A 20,042-nucleotide genomic window follows, 5' to 3' on the forward strand; every position below is an offset into this window, starting at 1 on the left:
CAAGAGCTTGGTAAAAAAAAAAAATTTATTAAACTCTGACAGAAATAAATGTTGCGACATTGAAAAGGCCCATTAAAGCAATGCCATGGAGAATTACGCCATCGTTAAAGCTAAAGATGGCCCAACAAAAGAATCTGAGTATGTGCTTTTTGTTTTTTTTAAACGGGCACTGTCTCTCAGCGCTAACCACATTCTACACAGGCATGCGGGTATTAACCTGAACTTTATCCACATTTATAAATAGCTGCACAATATTTGTAGGGATAAAATGTAACTTTGTCATAGAACTGTCTCCTCACTTTAAAATGAGCATGGAAGTGATTTTCTTTTTCTTAAGGAAAATTACGAAATAGCCACCAGGAATATCCCTAGTGCACAGCCACGGGAAAAAAAAGATCTTTATTATATATTTGAAAGTTTAAAGACGACATTAAGATCACATCTTTAACAATCTGGAGAAACTTAAGAGCTTTATGTTGTCATTCAGATTTCTCTTTAAAGCTCATTTATTTAAATCCACTTCTTCTGTGAAGTGTCCTTTCTTCTATCCTTGGTTACTTTTTTAATCACTTCAGTATTTGTACTGAGCTGATGTGTTTCTCAGAATAAATTAAGATGCTAATATTAGGTGCATGTGCAGTGAGTGTTTAGAGCCGGGTGTTTCTTACCCCAGCCTCTGACAGCAGGAGGTGGAGATGTGGTTGTGTTGGCTGCCGGTGTTAATGGATGCCTTGACTTCAGTCTCGCAGCACTGTGGGGAGACAGAGGGGTGATTTTTGGTGTCACAGTGTTATTTTTTTACTGCTTCATTTTGGGACCAGTGCATGCAAGGAAACCAGCCAGCCCCATGAACAGCACATTAGCACATTAACTATGGAGAGCGTATAAAGAACGCTGATCTCTCCTGTTTTGAATAAATCTTTTTGGCTGCCATATGCTCACGACTGCCAAACTGAAAAAATACTGTCAACTCTCAATCAGGTTGGGTTGTGCAAACAAAACAAATATCCCAGTAGTGGAGTATTTCTAACTCGACTCTTGTTTTTTGCTATTTTGTCTGCTTAGCTTGATCTGTACTGACTCTCCGTTGCTGCAGGTGTTTAGCTTTTTCATACAGTTAAAAATAAACCACCCAGATTATTCTTCATTACCTCCATTACAGGTCTTGAGGTGTTAACCATTAGCTCTATATTAGACTCAAATTGCTGACAAAAGATCTCGGTTCCTCAGTTTGGACAATGATTTTTTAGAAACATGCGTGGAGTGCAGATTTAACACATTGGCCAAGCAACTCTCTGTGTGGAGTGCAAAGTATGTGATGTGATTCGGGGGATAATTTACAGTTCACAAACTAATATCCTTCAAGTTAGAACAACAATATGAAAATTAAAAATAATTATTCATTTTAATATCATAATTCTTTTTTTTCTAAGAATTCAAATTTAATTTTTAATGTAGTTTTTTTTTTCTCAGAATTCCAAAAAAACAAGTCATGGCCCCCAGTTTTTTTTCCTAGGGGCCCTAATTTTCTTTTCAGTACATATGCCACTTTAAAAGCACATGGACCCACCAAAGTCAGAAGGACAATTTCCCAATTTGGGAAATAGGATCATTTGATTAGAATTTGAATCTAATTGCTCCAGCTGTTGCGCCAATTCTTTAAGATGGTTAAAAAATATAGTGTTGGTCTATTGTTTGAGTTACTCTATATGGACAAAAGTACTGGGTCTCCTATACATTGCACCTGCATGCGCTGCCTTACAATGGAAACCTATGTCAAGACGCTGCCAGCACAATTCTTTATGCTGATATTAATGCCACAGAAAGTTTGCAGTTACTGAGTAGGCAGAATGCGGGTGGCTTTTATACACTGTGTTCACCTCAACACTGTGAAACCCCTCACTGTACATGATCTACTGTTTAATTACTGAGGTGCTACTTTGCAAAAATACCATTTAAAGTAGATGGTGGAATATCCAGGAGGGAAGAAATTTCACAGACTTACTTTTTGCAATGGTGTAATAAGCCAGCAAAAGGCTACTGTAGCTTAATGGTAGCTAGCTTAGCAGCTTGGGTCCGCTAACACATCTGAAGTTTCTATGCATAAATGTTTATACATGCAAGAATAAAATAAGAAAAATATCATGTTATTATGTGCCCAACAAAAATGCAAATGAGTGAATTCCCAATGTATCAATATAGTCTTTTAATCATCAAAATTTTGTCCTGAAAGTACATGGTACATGCTAATGTGAGGTTTGCCCTAATTAACATTGACAGCCTGTTTTATCTCATATTTTCTCAGCTGCTTGTAGTCCACTTTAAGCACTTTTTTGTATTTTCTTGTAGTATTTATGCTAACCTAACTCGCCTGGCGATAGATTTATATTATTACATAGATTTATATGAACAAAGTTGCATCCTATACCCACCAAAAAGGGCATTTAAGTACATTTTCTTATCTGATTTTAAATCCAGAGTTTTACAGTAGCAATGCAAGCAGGCGTCTTTTGGCCCAATTTCCACTGGCATTTGTACTTTTCTTTATCTCACGGGTGCTCTGCTGCCTGCAGGGCGCCTCATGTCACAAAGACATGTTTCATCCTTTGCGCAGCAGATTGTAATGGTTTATTAGAACTGCTGTCTGCAAAGGCCTCTTCCCATTCAGCATCCTCTGAGGTGATTTCATGCAACATGTCCATGTTTGTGGAAAGAAAGCAAAGTACTGGAATAATGAGGTACATACAGAACATATGGCAGCTCTGCATGCATGTCAGAAGCAGTGTGCTGGCACCACCCCCAGAAGTGAGCATCAGGCTCTTTTTAGGTATTTTCCACCATAAGATGCAGATATATATCAAAGATTCTCGGTGTATTTATAAACAGATTTACTTTCAGATCGAGTAAAGCTTCAGTAGCAGAATCTTTGGGTAATTTCCAGTAAGCAGTCATCAACAATCTGAAATATAGTCATCTGTTTCATCTCTCTTACAAATCTAGGACAGTTAGCTTGACAAAATAAGGCATTTAAAAACACTTGAATGGTTAGTATCTATAATTTGCTGATGTTTGACATAAAAGTACAGCTAAAAATACTCAGTACGAGTTGACAGGAACACAAAATCCTGCATTTTTTAAAATTGTATCTTATAAATAAAGAGTCAGTATTTTAATGTCATGAAAAGAGAGTCTTTCTGTTTTAGATATTGGACATATTTTCAAACATCTAGTGTCTGCTTGTCCTTCTCTCCTCGTCATCTCCTTTATAAGTCAATACCTTATCTACTTGACCCGAGGATATTCCCCCACTTGGAAGTAAACACGTTGATTTTCCATTTACCTTGTTTTGATCCCTCTCAGTCTGTGCAGACTGAGCTGACTGAGCAAGGCTTCTTTGTCCTCACTGGCTTATCAGCAGACCCACAAACCTGCTCTTTTGTCTCAGGCCGGTAGTGCAATAATCCCTCTCTATCCCTGAGGTTTAAAAATAGCAGCCAAACAAGTAACTGAAGAACACTTTGCATTTAATAAGTTGATGATAAAACCCAGCAAACGCACATCGAGTAATGGGTGAATAAAAGCTGAATCCACTGAAAAAGTGGACTTAGAGAAACTGTGTGATATTCTCCAAACCCCACAAGGATGAGAAGCTGTTTGATCTCTGTATTGATTTCTTTCAAAGGATAAAATGCGGTTATGTCCATGGTGTTATGCATGGCCGCAATTCTCCAAAATTCAAATTCAAAAGGGCAAAATATTATAGTATCAAGCCCACGGTTATAGACAAAGTATGAAATATTCTGCCGCATGTGTTACTACAATTAAACTATAAAGAACAATAAATCCCGTAGTGTGTTACTGTGTCTTTCAGTTGTTTCCAGTCTATGATGGCTATGGCACTCAAGCTAGAAGACACTGTAAAAGTTTTGAGAAGCCGCTCTTTCTTTATGTTTTGTTTCTAAACTACAAATACAAATACATTTCATTGCAATGTTGACCCTGTGCTAACTTGCATATGACAAATAAAACTGAAAACTGAAACTAAACGAGCCAGACTTTCTTGTAATTTCTTTAAATGGTCTTGAGCAACAGTTCTTCAGGCTTTCTTCACTGATTTTCAGTCCAGTCCTTGTACCTGACCAGATTAATTTTACCTGGCCTAAAAAAGAATTTTAAAAAAATGCACCTAACTCAAGGGATAAACCACTGTTGTGTATACATATAACAAAAAACCAATTTTAAGTTTTGATCATTTTTCCACATGACAAAGGATCCCAAACACACTGCCAATGCAGTAAAAACAAACGTGGATAGAAAAAAACACAATGGAACAAAGTCATGGATTTGCCTCAATCAGAGTTTCGTCCTTGGTATTATTGAAGCAGTGTGGGATTATCTGAAGCCATAGCCTGGAGAACTATAACTGAAGACTACTTAAAAAATGAGAGTAAAGCTGCCTGAAAGAGTTCAGGATGAAGAATAAAGGTGGTTTAACCAAAATATTGACTTTCAAACTCATTATAATGGCACTAACTCTGCTTTTGTCTTGTATTCTATGTTTCCATTTTTGTTTGCACATTTCAAAAAAATCGCTGCATGCATTTCCAATTTTTCTGTCAAAATACAAAGAAATGAGGGGCGGCTCAAGACTAGTGTGTACTGCGCAGTACAGACTCATCTGTATCCAGATGTGAGTGATTCATGGTGGAGGGGGTATTTTCTTATCCTGTCCTTGAGGCTTTTGGAAATGTTTCCAGTTTGCTGGTTTATTGTTCATCGCTTCGTTTACATGTGAATTTTAAACACAACGAAAGATATGAGATGAGTTTTTTAATACACAGCAATGGGTTGTTAAGAATACTATCAAATCAATCATTGGGTTTTAAACTGGATGAAATAGCTAAATCATGCAATTGCAATGAAACAACACCTAAAGGGTTTAGAATTAGTAGTAAGAGATGCAATTAAGCCGACTAAAGTTTGCTTTTTTGATTAATTTAGACTAAATGAATCATGCCTGGCCGTGCTTATTGTTTTTTGTCTGCAGGGTCAATTCAAGCAGATATTCTGAAAAGTCAGTATTACTAATTCTATTAAACCTTTCTGCAAATAAGTGTGGATACAAAGTTGTGCATGCAGATTTGTGTTGTTTCTACCATCTTCAGAGCTCTTTCTGTAAGCTGCTTTTACCTGATCAGTGGTCAATACCTAACCATGGTGGCATGGTGATTTGATTTTAAACAGTTCCCAAGACATAAAGAGAGAAACTTTCACATGGTTTCATTCACCAGACATGTCGACCGTAAGCTCTATGTCTTTTTTTACTTGATGTCTCTATTTTTCTTTGGTTGACAAATCTATGGCAGTAACCCTGGACAGCAGGGGTGTCGAACTCCAGGCCTCGAGGGTCAGTGTCCTGCAGGTTTTAGATCTAACCCTGGGTCAACACACCTGAATCAAATGATCAGTTCATTACCAGGCTTCTGGAGAACTTCAAGACATGTTGAAGAGGTAATTTAGTCATCTAAATCAGCTGTGCTGGATCAAGGACACATCTAAAACCTGCAGGATACCGGCCCTCGAGGCCTGGAGTTGGACACCTGTGCTGGAGAGTCTCTGGAGAGGCTGATGTAACTCAAGGACCAGTGAATTCCTTTATGCAGTACTGGCTGTCTTGGCTTGATGTTACAAAGCTCCATTTATTGATCTACTCAGTTTATTGTATTTCAGACACAGAAGCCCAATAAACAACACAATAATAAATAGCACTACAATATTTTCTATCACATGAAATAGAAAATAAACAATCTGTGCTCATGTTCATGGACCAAGAAGTGCAAATTGTTTCAGTAAACCTGACACTGTAGTTCCAATGCCTGATCTTAAAAAGTAATGTATTATTATTTTAAAAGGTATTAAAAATAATAGAAATGAAGTGTGATAATGTGTAGGATTTAACTTGGGTCTCTAGTGTAACAGTAAATCAAGTATTTCCACTAAAACACCTCCAACCTCCAGGTGTAGGCTTTCTGGTCCTTTAAAACTGGAAAATGTGAATATCATATGCATGGATTCAATTCAGTACATATGAGACCAGAAAATTAATGTTCAGGATCATGATACAACAAATTATAATTAAATTGTAATTTAGTTATAGCTTATAGAGAAAGGGTGAGGAGCTGCTTGGTAGGTAGCTAAGGTGGTTTAGGAATCTTCTTCTGCACTGAGATACCTCTGAATGTCCCTGGAAAAAGCGAGGGAGGTATATAGATAAATACTGGTTTCAGCAAATATTCTTTGACTGTTGCTCGTGTGTCTCAAATACTGTAGCTTTGTAGTGATCATGAATCTTCAAAGAGGGCTGATGTCTTGGTAATTTGGGGCTTTTAATGATTTCTTTGAACTGTTCTTTATCCAGGGTGAAATCATTGTACAGCATACATCTTTAATAGCTTTCAAAACAATAGAGTTACTAGCACAACTTTGAATTTATATTGGATTTTCTCTAATTCACACAGGGTCAACCGTATACAAATATGTACATTTGCTTAAATCTCTTAATAAGTGGTGGTGAAGGTTCTACGGTGTATTTTAACTTGACAAAGCCAATGTCTGTTAACTTCTTCTTACTGATTACAATTGACTACAGCTGATAGTTTCTCTTTGCCAGCATAAGAAGTATTTGTTTGACAGCACTCATTGGATTGACCAATACTCAGTACAATGGGCAACTCCAAGGAACTCAGTGAAGATCTAAGAAGGAGAATTGTAGATTTATATAAGCTAAGATGGTCTCAGGAAGCCATTTGTAAACAACTGTAGATTCCAAGTGTACAGTACAAGTCATTCAGGTTTGTCACCACTTTTCCAAAATCTCGAATAAGAACTGTCACCCTTAAATGAGGGGAAATTGTTAAGGAACAACCCAGGAACTCCTGGAACACCAGAGTCACTGTCAACAGTGAAGCCAGTTTGGTATCACCGTAAACTGAGAGGGTGCCAAACAAGAAAGAAGGCCCTGCTCCAAAATCAACACATTCAAGCTTTACTGAAATTTGCTGCAGCCCATTTGGACAAGCAAAATACAGTGGAACCCCGACTTAGGAAATTAATTCATTCCAGAGGGTCTTTCGTAAGTCAAAATTTTCGTAAGTCGAAGCACCTTTTTCCATCGCCTTTTGAGTGAGGCGATGCTGGCTGAAGATGAAGTTCTTGGTGGAGGAGGAGGTGGCGGAGGTTGAAGAAAGCATACGTATGCATGCATACATACGCACATGTACATGTACATAACATTATGGAATTTAATTTAATTTTTTAAAATTTTCTATTTTATCTATTTCTTTACGCGGGCATTTTGCCGTACCACGGGTAGAAATATTGCCGTTAAGTGCCTTCGTAACTTGAATTTTTCGTTAAATGGGGTCTTCGTAAGCCGGGGTTCCACTGTACTTTCTAGAGAAAAGTCTTATTGTCGGTGTAATGGTGAGGATTTCAAACCTAAAAACAGCAGAACAACTATCATGCATGGTAGTTGTAGCGTCATACTTGACATGAGAAATGTGCTCTCTCTTTCTAGTCTCTTTCAGTACTTTTGGATCAATTGTAAGTTTTTCGGGGAGTTATTAAGACATGTCGATATACAGTTTTCAAGCCTAGATGTAAATAAGATGTTAGGATTTTTAGGGCCGAGTACAGCAAACTCAGTTTTATCTGAATTCAGAAACAGGAAATTAGAGGCCATCCAGCCCTTTAGGTCTTTAAGACATTCCTGGAGTTTAACTATTCAGTGTGTGTCATCTGGCTCCATGGATAGATAAAGCTGGGTATCATCTGCATAGCAATGAAAATGTATGCTGTGCCTTCTAATAATAAATAATAATAATAATGTCCATGATAAGTTGATGTTAAATTCTGTCCACAGCTGTACGTAATAACGTGAGATGTAGTTATGTAAAAATGATGTCCTTGCAGATAAATGCACCCCCTATTTGCAGTAATCTGTCATGTGAACACCAAATACTGATTAGCAAAAGCTTCCCGTCCAGTGAGTTAAAATCTAATAGTATCTAGCTTATCCGCTATGCTAATGACGTAGGTAGTATTAGACCTAGTTTTGCTTGTTTTATTAGGTCTTTCCTGTATTTAAGTGAAAGTGACTGTTGTTCAAGATTGCTCAACACAATGACCTCAGTTTTCCTCCTGAAAGCACGGTAGACCCACAATTGAACCACTGAAATATGAAAGTATAAATTAAACTGTTGCATAGGCTCTTTGATGACTCAACCTAGGACTACAAATTATGCTTTACAAGGGCCAGTGTTGGGTACAAGTGGACAAACTAGCCCCCAGGTGGAGAGTTATCTGTTGCTTACCATGTCGGTTAAGCACAAGTTTGGGTAACCTGCTGCAGAAGATTTAATACCATTTTTTTGTCTTTCTCTCCATCATTTTATCCTCCACAGTTTTAAGCCCCTGCACACTTTTTCTTTTATTTGCTGGATCCATTTTGGGCGCATACAGATGTGTTCACCAGGTTGGACTTATTTAATCACAGTGACTCAGTGGTGTCTGTGGGTCCTGCAGAGCTTTTGATATGTTGTAAAGAGAAAGTAAATGAAGGCTTTGAATGATGAGTCATGGGAGCAGGGTAGTGTGGTCTTTGTCTCCTCTTTTGTTTTCAGTTTGTTTCAGCAGAGCACCGAATGTGGGTGAGCATAGATTGAGTACGCAGGGTTCAGTACCTTGCACTGAATGATGAGAGCAGTTAGGACAGGCGAGCTCTCCCCGCCCTCAGGCTTCTCAGCTGTCTGTCTGGCTCCGGCCTCGCTGCTGTCGTCCTCCTCATCCGACCGTAGGCTCCTTTCGCTTTCCTCCAAAGACTCCCTCTCCTCTGTGGAGTCGTCAGCCGTGCTCTCGCTCCTCTCCTCGGTGTCAGCAGGTCCGTCCTTGGTGTCGGCTAGTGGGGAGCGAACCCTGGTGCTGAGGTCCCGGCCCTCACCTCTGAGTCGCGTGATGTTTCCCTCCAGCAGGCGACGCTGCACGATGCTGTGAGGTTGCTAGAAGGAAATGCAGAGGACAGATAGGTCTTAGACAGCAGGTTTTCTCAGTACAGACTTTTTGAAAATTGCACATAGTGTGTAGTGCGCATATAAGGAGAAAGAAAAACGCCCTGTAACTCTACAAATAAATTAGTCAGACCACTGTGTACTGAGCGTTAGTGCATACAGCTAGTATATAATGTATGTAGTTTAAAATATATGTGTTAGGAAAAAATAGGCCTGCTTCCTGCTTAGGCAAGAAGAAAAGAACAAGATGAGCCAGAGATGTGCAGCTGCTGATGTGTGAATTGGTATATATATGAGGTGTTGTTCAGATCAGAAACTGAAACACGACTTCTTCTGATGCCTCCAGAAAAGAGCCAAGAAAGAGATCACTTGTGCATATGAAACAGGCTGCTTTTTAATATTTTGCATTGCAAATGAGTAATTTATGCTCATGAAATGAATCACTTTTGCCCACTGATAGTTCACCCAAATATTTCACATGTATGTTTGCATACTGATGGTTCACACTCTGGAACCTTTGTTAAAACAGAGCTCACAGTTCATAACCACAACCAAAAAAATCCCACAACGTACATCAAAATGCAGCATGCAAAAACAGTTTCATTTCTGGTTAAGCAGTGCATGTCAATATCAAAACTAAATGAAAGTTATACTGTTGATATTTGACTTATTTTAACTTCCTTGAGAAGTGCACGCAGCTAATATCTACGTCATCTACAAGCATCACCGTTTACAGCTGACTGTCCTCATAGACATCATAGTTACAACGCAGAGGGACACAAGCTGAAAACAGCTATCATATATAAATATATGAGTTATAAAATAATCCAACTCTTATGGTTTGGCCCACGTGGTTTGGATATAACATGAAGGGGTTTTGTTCCCAGTAGATGAGTCACAGGAATAATTTTTAAGTCTGGTATTATCAGACTTTACCTGTGGACTTTTATTGATCCACTATTTCTTTTGTTCTGAATGTTGATTAAAAAAAGCACCGCATTAAAAACAGTCATGGAAATGACTGCATGACCTCAAGAACACTTCCAAAAATCACTGTGCCATCCACAAACGCAGGTTAACCCTCAGAGGCTTAAGAACTCAACCCTAACCCAAATTTTAAAAAGAAAAAATACTTTTTTGGGGGAAAAAATGTGAGTACTTTTGAATCTGGAGCTGTTAAAATGATTGTTTTCTTTGTGTCTGAGAGAACAGTTTAATAAAAACAAAAATGGCATATTCTGTTTACCTAGAGTTAGAGTTAGGGTTATGGTTAGGGATGAGTTCTTAGACGTTTGAGAGTTAAAGCCCTAAAGAAGAAGCTACAGGCCATTTTAGAGTCACCTTCCATCCTCATCCTCCTCCTCACATGGAAGAATAAAACTTTATCTTCAGTGAAAAAGTGAAACGCTATCCCAACTAGCTGAGATTAAGGTCGTATTATTAAGACATGAAAGGCAATTCAAGGAGGATGCTAATGCTTTCAAGTCATCACTGTCAGCAGACATAAAAGGCTTAATGCAAGAGGCTTTTATTTGATACACAAACCTAGTGCCCTTTTTTTTTCGTCTAATAAACACTCTTTTAAGTAATCTTAATAAAAGAAAATGTTCTGAAAAAGTTCCTCATGTTTGAAACTGCATTTTAATCAGCATTTTAAAACACAGCCTCCACAGATGGATATTAAAAAGCCTGATTTCTGTTGCTTTAGAAACACAACATGTGGCTGATAACTGGCTGTTTTTTTCTGGATCACATGAGGAGAAAATTCTATTTAAGCTGCCTGTTACTCCATAATCACATTGTTCTTCCAGCAGAACAGAGCCTGGGTACAGACTTCCAGAAAGTACGCTTTTAAAAGAGCAGGTCACTTAACACCAGCAGAGTCACTGCATTAATAAAACACAAAGGATTCGAAGGAACACTAAAATCAGCAGGATATTAAGAGATGTTCCAATAACGTTCTAATCACACTTAATGAAAAAACAACAGCAACAAAACAAAAAAAAACCTCTGGCCAGGCTGTCATAGAATAATTTGTTAATAATTTGGGGTTTCATAGAAATGTTGCTAATGAAATGATGAGGAATAAGAGGAAAATGCACAGACTTGTTGCTTTTACTGTATGTGGACTGTTGTTGCTGCTTGGCTAGGGGAAAAAAAACAAATAAGATAATAATATGTGACCAAAATAAAAAGAATATTTGGCCTGCTAACATGCTATTAGCACCTGACAGCTGGGGCTGTTGGGGATTCAGTCACTGGTATCGTAGGTATCCTGAAGCATTTGAAGTGGACATTTGACTGGATAACTGTCTCGCCAACCAGCAGTGGCATCTGTCGAGCTGTAAAGTCGCAGTTTGAGCATTCTGGGTAAATGCCAAGCCTATAAAGCACATCGCCAGCTGTCTCTCTGCTGTTATCAAAAGCATTGTAATACTCTGTCAAACAACCTGGGAGCTCTACAACCTGTCACACACACCATCTTGCCTCTTGTATCTTGTACCTCATTCTTAATGCAGTTAACAGACCTGCAGGCACTGAACCTTTATACGAAGTGACGTTTGGCAACTTCAGTCATTCCTGCACAGGCGATTCATCTTGTGGGATGTGGTGTAATTTCTTAGCTCACATGTCCTGACAAATTAAGCATTTTTTAAAAAAAAAAAAATCTACAAGAAAGTTTGCAACAAATGCACATAAACACTGGTTATGCTCAAGGACAGAAAGGCCAGATTAGACTTTGCCAGAAAACATTTAAAAGAGCCAGCACAGCTCTGAAAAACATTCTTTGAAAACCTGAAACCAAGATTAACTTGTACCAGAATAATGGAGAGAGAAAAATGCGGAACGAGAAGGACAGAAGCAGTTCATGATCCAAAGCCTACAACATTATCTGTCAAACACGGTGGAGCCAACGTTATGAAATCGCTGTCAGTGGAACCGCCTCACGAGTGTTTATTAATGATGTGACTGCTGATACTCTCGGCTCAGATTCAGCCAAATGCTGCAAAACTGCAAAAGCAACCCGAGAGTTTCTAACGGCAAAGAAATGGGATATTCTTCAATGGCTAAGTCGGTCACCTGATCTTAGCCCAGCAGAGCAGCTTTTCAGTCACTGAAGACAAAACTGAAGGCAGAGACACCCACAAACAAGCAGCAGCTGAACGTGGCTGAAACAAAGGCCTGGCAGAGCATCTCAGGGGAGGAGACACGGCATTTGGTGAAGTCCAGTCATTGAATACAAGTATTTAAAAAAACGATCCTTATATTTAGAAAGCATATATGTTAGTTTGTCCAGTTATCTTGAAGTCTCTGAAGATAGGGACTGTATAAAAATGAAAAATGTATGTAATGCAAAACTTTGGCTAAATCCTGCGAATTAAAATTATTTGTTTGATTTAATGTCCTCTTTAGTGTTGTATAGAACAAAAATTACAAAAAAAAAAAAACAATGTCGTTGCCAAAAACGTAACTTCAAAATAACGTGACTACAAGTGGCAGATTAGGTTAACACAGCACATTAACTTCTCAAGTTCTCCGCTGCTCTTTAACAAAAATCCTCAGATTTATTCGGTAACATCTGAATGACTGCGAGGTCAACATTAACAACTTTGTGTTCTACCAGTGAGAATTTATATAATCAGCCTCCTTTCTCTTGTGATCAATCAACGGCACGATCTATAAAACTCATCAACGTCTACGTAAGTGATTCAATAACAGCCATCAAACAATGAGTCACTGACACGTTTTCCTCTGTTGCAAGTCATGTGTAGTCCACCTGCCAGATCCTTGGCAAGGAAAAACCCTGATAAGATGATAATATGTGACCATCCAATGGCTGGGGCTGTCAGAGATTCACTTGTTGGTATCAAAGGTATTCTGAAGCATTTAAAGTAAAACATTTTCACCTGTGATTGTATCTGAAACAGACCGACTGGATAATTGAACAAAATGGACAAACGATCACCTAAACAATCAGCCATTCTTCTGTCTGGGACCCAACCCAGATTAAAGTTTAAATTTCAAATGAGGAGCTAAAGAATAAATTGAAATGAACTATACAGTTCAAGAAAATAAACAAGAACTGGATGTATGATTTGTTTTGGAACATGTACGAGCGATCAGCAGCAAAAGCTGACCTTGTTTCTGTGAAGAAACGCCATCCAGCCGCTGTGATTGTCTCCGTTTCACTCCTGTTATGACACAGGAGTTATGACGCTGCTATTCGTTTGCCTGTTTATTTTCCACATTACTGGGTATTATTTGATGTTCTGCTCTGATGAACATGCACACACCGACTCTGCTGTTAAAGTATTCCTGAGCACAATATGAATGAAGACAAGGACGATTTTCTGGATTGCAAAGCAAGAAGAGGACAGGTGGAAACACGACGACTAAAAGCACATAAGAGGAGGCTTGGGGGCCCCAGAGAGGCGGCTGTCTAACCTTAACACAGCAGTAATAATGTCATCGCATGTCTGGACATGTCTGTGGTCTCACTCTGTTTGATCTGCCATCACGTTTGAGTCCATCGCCTCTGCGGACCATCCAGGAGTCTGTTTGCCTGCCTGTCAGCTCAAAGAGCTCAGCGAGCATTTATTCACCTTTAAAAAAAAAAATCAGCACATACTTTAAATAAAACAAGTTTTCTGCAGTGTTTTGTTGTGTCCATAGATTGGTCTCAGCCTGCTGGGCTTCACTGCCGAGCTGCAAAAACAGCACACTTCAAACTAGTAATCACTACTCGTGTCACCGAGTTCAATCTAGCCCATTCATTCCTCGCTGAGCTCCAGCTGTGGCTGAGCAGCTCCTCTTTAAATGTCTCCTCCTTGTTGTTCCCCCCTTTCATTTCCTCTCATCTCCCCTTTTCCTTCCCTTATCTCTCCCATCCTTTCCTTTCTTTCTGTCCCCTACCTCGTCTTATTGTTGTCCTTTTCTCTCTTTACTGTACATCTCCTGTTTCTTTTTATCATTTTCCTTACATGTAATCATCTCTTATACAGTATATTCCTTTCATTTTCCATTATCTTTCCATTTGTCCCACTCTCTCTCCTCATCCCAGCTCCTGTTTTCTTCCATTACCTTTTTGACTATTTGCTTTCAATTTTCATTTCTTCCCTAACCTCTTCTCTTTCCTCTTTCATCTTTCATTTTCATTAGAAATGAAACTCTTCTGTGCTTTGGATTCATTCTCCAAACCATCTCTAACTCTGGGCATGACATAATCTCCCCACTCTTCTTTATGTCTCATAAAACAGGGTTGTTCACATTGGACTTGCTCTGTAATTGTTTTTTGTTCTCTTTCTGTGTTTGTTGTTCCATAAATCATTAATTGTGGCAATTATACTCTTTGACAAATATGACGGACATAGCTTGTTAAATGCATAGAAATGGCATGTGGAGGATAAAAAATGTATTTTAATTAAATTTATTATTAAGTCTGGTGGCATACCAGAATATTTTTATTCAGCACACAAAGAAAAAGACTTAAATGTCAGACTCCAGCAGTTTGCAGAAGACAGTCTGAGTTTGATTAAAGGTTCATTTGTTGAGATCTTCGGCGCTCTCTTCGGACTGACTCACAGAAACACTGAACACAATCTAATTTTAGCGATTAGCTTCTCCATATGTCCTTTGATGGTTGAAGTCTGTTTCTGTTGACCCTCTGACTGCTCTGGGGTCAGCTGGTTTAAGTAAATCACATTTTGCAGCAGGATGGTACCAGCAATCTGCATTTGCTGTTTTACAGTTTAGGGTAAATGCTAAATTTTACATTGCAGGACACACTTTCTACCACTCTAAAGTTTTGACACACTGTCTCATTGAATGATTTTTCTTTATGACTATTTACATTGTAGATTCTCCCTAAAGGGATCAAAACTATGAATGAACACATATGGAATTATTTAGCAAACAAAAAAGTGAAATAACTAAAAACATGTTTTATAATTTAGATTCTTTAAAATAGCCACCGTTTGCTTTCATTACTGCTTTGCACACTCTTGGCTTTCTCTCAATGAGCTTCGTGAGGTCGTCACCTGAAATGGTTTTCCACCAGTCTTAAAGGAGTTTCCAGAGATGCTGAGCACTTGTTGGCCCTTTTGCCTTCACTCTGTGGTTCACCTCATCCCAAATCATCTCGATTGAGTTTAGGTCAGGTGACTGTGGAGGCCAGGCCATCTGGCGCAGCACTCCATCACTCTCTTTCTTGGTCAAATAGCCCTTACACAGCCTAGTGGTGTGTTTGGGGTCATTGTCCTGTTGAAAAATAAATGATAGTCTAACTAAACCCGGATGGGATGGCATGTCGCTGCAGGATGCTGTGGTAGCCGTGCTGGTTCAGTGTGCCTTCAGTTTTGAATAAATCCTCAACAGTGTCACCAGCAAAGCACCCACACACCATCACACTTCTTCCTCCATGCTTCACGGTGGGAACCATGCATGTAGAGACCATCTGTTCACCTTTTCTGTGATGCACAAAGACAGGGCGGGTGGAACCATACATTTCAAATTTGGACTCATCAGACCAAAGCACAGACTTCCACTGGTCTAATGTCCATTCCTTGTGTTTCTTGGCCCAAACAAATTTCTTCTGCTTGTTGCTTTTTCTTAGTAGTGGTTTCTTAGTAGCTGTGTGACCATAAAGGCCTGATTTTTGCAGTCTCCACTGAATAGCTGATGCAGAGATGTGTCTTCTACTGGAACTCTGTGTGCCATTTATCTGGGCTCTGATCTGAGGTGCTGTTAAGTTGTGATTTCTGAGGCTGGTGACTCGGATGAATCTATCCTCAGCAGCAGAGGTGACTCTTGGAATTCCTTCTTCCTTCTTTCCTGGGGCGGTCCTCGTGTGAGCCAGTTTCATCGTAGCGCTTGATGGGTTTTGCAACTGCACTTGGGTTAAAGCTTTACTACAGCAATGGTTAGTTAGCAGTACCTTCAAAGCAAGTTCAACACATCAGGGATATCTTTTTCTTATCTGGCTTCACCAATCAGGCTCACCACAGAAGTGCTTATCAACTTAATAAGTTAACCCAGACTTTCCTAATCCACAGGTGTTTACAGCAAAGAGGTGACACTGGCAGCATCTTCCCAATCACAAGCACGGACAGGTCTTCTGCCAGCAAAGCACTGGAATTTACAAAATCAAGATAAAAGTATAATATTAGGAAAATATGTGGAGGTTAAGCAGGTAATACAAACTAAAAGCAACACAGCTGCTGCAGACCAAAAAGAAGTGTGAGTGTGTGCGATAAAGCGCTGTACGAATGTGTGTGAGCTTTGAACGCTTTAGTGAGTAAGACTCCAAAAACAAGAACGAAAGCCAGCAGTAAAACGCTTCTATCATGAAGATTCAGGAGAATCAGACAGATAAGTACATGTCCCATTAAATAAATGTTTAGTTGTAGCCTGTATATCCCATAATTACAAACAGGAGCTGCTAATTGAGTTGCAATGGCTTTATTTGGCCAAATATAGACTAAAAATACTGACTTATTACAATTAGTTCCTGGAATTCTGTTTACATTTGCCAAACATCAAGGGCAGCATCATCCAATAGATCATCATCCCAAAATAAAGTAACACTAATACCTTTTTTAACATTTCTATCTTAAGGGCAGCTTGTGTCAGACTTTGAACAGCTCATGTAATACACACTATGTATTGCTGTGCTTTGCTATGTCTTCAAAAAAATGCTACGTGAGCCAAATTTCCTCCGTTGTGCTCTCAACACGCTTCTCATCTCGATCCACCGATTGCTTGTTAACAGACTGCGAGTATGTGAATTGGCATGTTTCTGGATTTAATGTCATCTAATCCAATGAAGACAGCAGGCTTCAGTATCCCATAAAGAGTCGGTCCATCATACACGATGCAGCCTGCTGCTCTGCCTCGTTTGACAGCGAGTGTTTTTCATTGCTGGAACAGCTGAAGTGAAGTCTGTTTGTTTTGTGAAGGGAGATTTTGGACAACGTGTTTGTGAACATTTTCGTAACTGTAAAATGTGTATTAGATGTTGTGGCAACCGTAGGAAGTTTTTACTGTTTATTCTATCTTCCGATCATAATTAAAAGGCATTTATTGCCATTGTTCTTCTTTGGTTAGAAATTAGCCGTGAGGCTGATGCTTCATGAATCCTTCATCCATATAACTGTTTAAAAGCCATAATTAATCCCATAAGGATAATAAGTTTAAAATATCTGTCATAGATAAAAGAAACAGTACAGCTACAGTTGTGCTCAGAAATTTCAAACGTGAATGTCATGGCAGTCTTTTTAATGTGGAATGATTGCACAGCATACATCTTTCATAACTTTAAAAAACAAGAGTTAGGTACACAAGATTCAATTTATATTGGATTTTCTCTAATCCATACAGGGTCAAAGGTATGTATACAGGCTTAAATATATACATGCACTCACTTAAAAATTCTGTGGTGCTGAAGAATCTACAATGTCTTTCAACCTGACAAGCACATAACCCATTAATATTTTGTTAGTCTTGATGATCTAGACTACAATTGGTAGTTTCTCTTTGCCAACATAAAAAAGATTTGTTTGACAGCACTCAGTACTCAGAACAATGGTATTGATCCGTCCAAACAAGTACCAATTCTCCAGAGAGGATTGGTCGAAAATTATGCCAGAAGTTTGTTGATGGATACCAAAAGTGTCTACTCAGTGTGCAACTTGCTAAAGGACATTTATCCAAATATTAGTGGAGATGTGAATTTGATCAAATCCATCCATCCATCCATCTTCCTCCGCTTATCCAGGGCTGGGTCGCGGGGGCAGCAGCCTAAGCAGAGAAGCCATGACCTCTCTCTCCCGGTATTCCCCTGGAAAAGCTGGAGGATATAATCTCTCCAGCATGTCCTGGGTCTGCCTCCCATTACGGCTAAAATCCTCATCCTATCTCTAAGGGAGAGGCCAGCCACCCTTCGGAGGAAGCTCATTTCTGCCGCTTGTATCCGCGATCTCGTTCTTTCGGTCACTGCACACAGCTCATGACCATAGGTGAGGATAGGGATGTAGATCAACTGGTAAACTGAGTGCTTCGCTTTTTCACTCAGCTCTCTCTTCACCACTACACGTACATCGTACAGCGTCCACATCACTGCAGCCGCAGCACCAATCCGTCTGTCTGTTTCCCCTCCCTTCTCCCGTCACTTGTGAAAAAGACCCCGAGATACTTAAACTCCTTCACTTGGGGCAGGAACTCGTCCCTGACCTGGAATGGGCACTCCACCCTTTTTCCGGCTAAGGACCATGGCCTCAGATTTGAAGGTGCTGATTCTCAGTCCCACCGCTTCACACTCGGCTGCGAACCGTTCCAAGGCAAGCTGGAGGCCATCACCCAATGAAGCCAACAGAACCACATCATCCGCAAAAAGCAGAGATGAGATCCTGAGACCACCCAGGTGAAAGCCTTCTGCCACTTGGCTACGCCTAGAAATTCTGTCGGTAAAAGTTATGAATTGAATTGGTGACAAAAGGCAGCCCTGTCGGAGTCCATCACCCACCGGGAACGAGTCCAGCTTACTGCCAGCTATGCAGACTAAGCCACTGATGAGTGGTTGTAACTTCTGACCACAGATTTATGAAAAACACAAAGAGTCATAAAACGCTTTCCTTTGGGGTTGTTAATGATCCTACTCAGTCACTTGAGGTTTGCATTTAAACCTCCCATCATCTCAGCCAATATTAAAGGTTTATAATGTTGTACTTTTCTGTCTTATTGTCTAAAAACAAGATTTTTTTGTTTTTCACATGCAGTCAGAGGAATAACCAGGAGGAGTGTTTTCGCAGCGTGGGCACAATTCAAGCCAAAACTGGTCAACTGTCCCGCAGGCGTCATGTTCCTTTGTGCTCATTCATACGTGGCCTGTTGCTGATTTTGCTGATGTGGGTCCTGCGGTGACCCCTGAACACTAACCGGTCCAAACCGGTTTCCCTCCAGTAGGTCAGAAAGACAACTGTTCATGTTTGACTTTAGACCTCGACTCTCTGTTTTTCTCAGTTTCTCTTCCTTTGAGTTTCTCCCTCTGTGAGTCAGATTAGAGGCTGAATGCCATGTGGACTAATTATCTCTGCAAACAGGCTCGCCTCGCCCTCATCCAGCCAGTCACGTGACCCTCTCCCTCACTCTGATGGACGTCTCCAGCTGCTGACTTCCTGTCACAGCGACCGGGAGGCTCCAGCAGCTTCACATCTGCTGCCCACCCACCCGCATCTACGCTTTCTCCTGTATTACACTACTCTCCTTCTCTTCATTAAGTCCAATAAACCTCAGTGGAGTCGCAGAAAAACCTCAGTGACTGAATGAAGTACAGATGTGGCGACTAATGGCGCTGCTGAGGGTCTATTTGATGATTTGATCTCATTTAGGAAGACACAATTGATCCACTGATTAGGATTAATGATGTAGCCTTGATTTAAACTGAGCTTTTCACAAAATGGACTTTTTAGAATTGTGGTTATTTGCTTTCTTGTAGAGTATTTCTGACTCATTTCCAGACCTGTGTCGGATATTTTATTGAACAAAAGTTGTTGTATTTCTTTGCCAGCTTTCTTTGCTCCCAGATTTTCTTTCTGCCCTCCGGCAGCTTGTTTCAGAAAAAAATTTATTCATGCCCTCCCACTCCGACTGGCTGCAGGTGTGGCAGTTAATGGCTGCAGCTGGAGACGTCAAACCGTGTCCAATGCTGAGTGAAGAGCCGAAGAACATGCTGCTGCACAGCAGAGACTCCAGCAGGATGGTTCAGGATGCTAATTTTGTGTCTAAGCTCACAAAATAAAAGCTTGAGTGAAGTGTGTGCTGAGGCTGAGCACCACAGGCTAATAACACAGGGAAAATAATGAATTCAGCCACTCCTGATGTGAATTTTCCACTGTGAAACAGCTGGTAACGGTGTAGGTTTAATCCCAGCTTAATTGCTTTGTCACTGTAGCAAAAGCAAACAAAAGAAATTCATGTCTG

General features: G+C 39.8%; 1 protein-coding gene across 1 annotated transcript in view; it reads right to left on the minus strand.

Moving 5' to 3' along the window:
- nrip2 (nuclear receptor interacting protein 2) overlaps nucleotides 1-20,042 on the minus strand; it is a 44,695-nt gene that overhangs the window by 10,169 nt on the left and 14,484 nt on the right. Inside the window, exons 2-3 of the mRNA XM_063500998.1 lie at nucleotides 8,742-9,056; nucleotides 669-751 (exon numbers count right to left, since the gene is read on the minus strand). Of these exons, the coding sequence (XP_063357068.1) occupies nucleotides 669-751; nucleotides 8,742-9,056 (398 nt within the window). The remainder of the gene's footprint in view (nucleotides 1-668; nucleotides 752-8,741; nucleotides 9,057-20,042) is intronic.

The sequence above is a fragment of the Pelmatolapia mariae genome, linkage group LG17 (genome assembly GCF_036321145.2).
Source record: "Pelmatolapia mariae isolate MD_Pm_ZW linkage group LG17, Pm_UMD_F_2, whole genome shotgun sequence".
In the NCBI taxonomy this organism is placed as follows: Eukaryota; Metazoa; Chordata; class Actinopteri; order Cichliformes; family Cichlidae; genus Pelmatolapia; species Pelmatolapia mariae.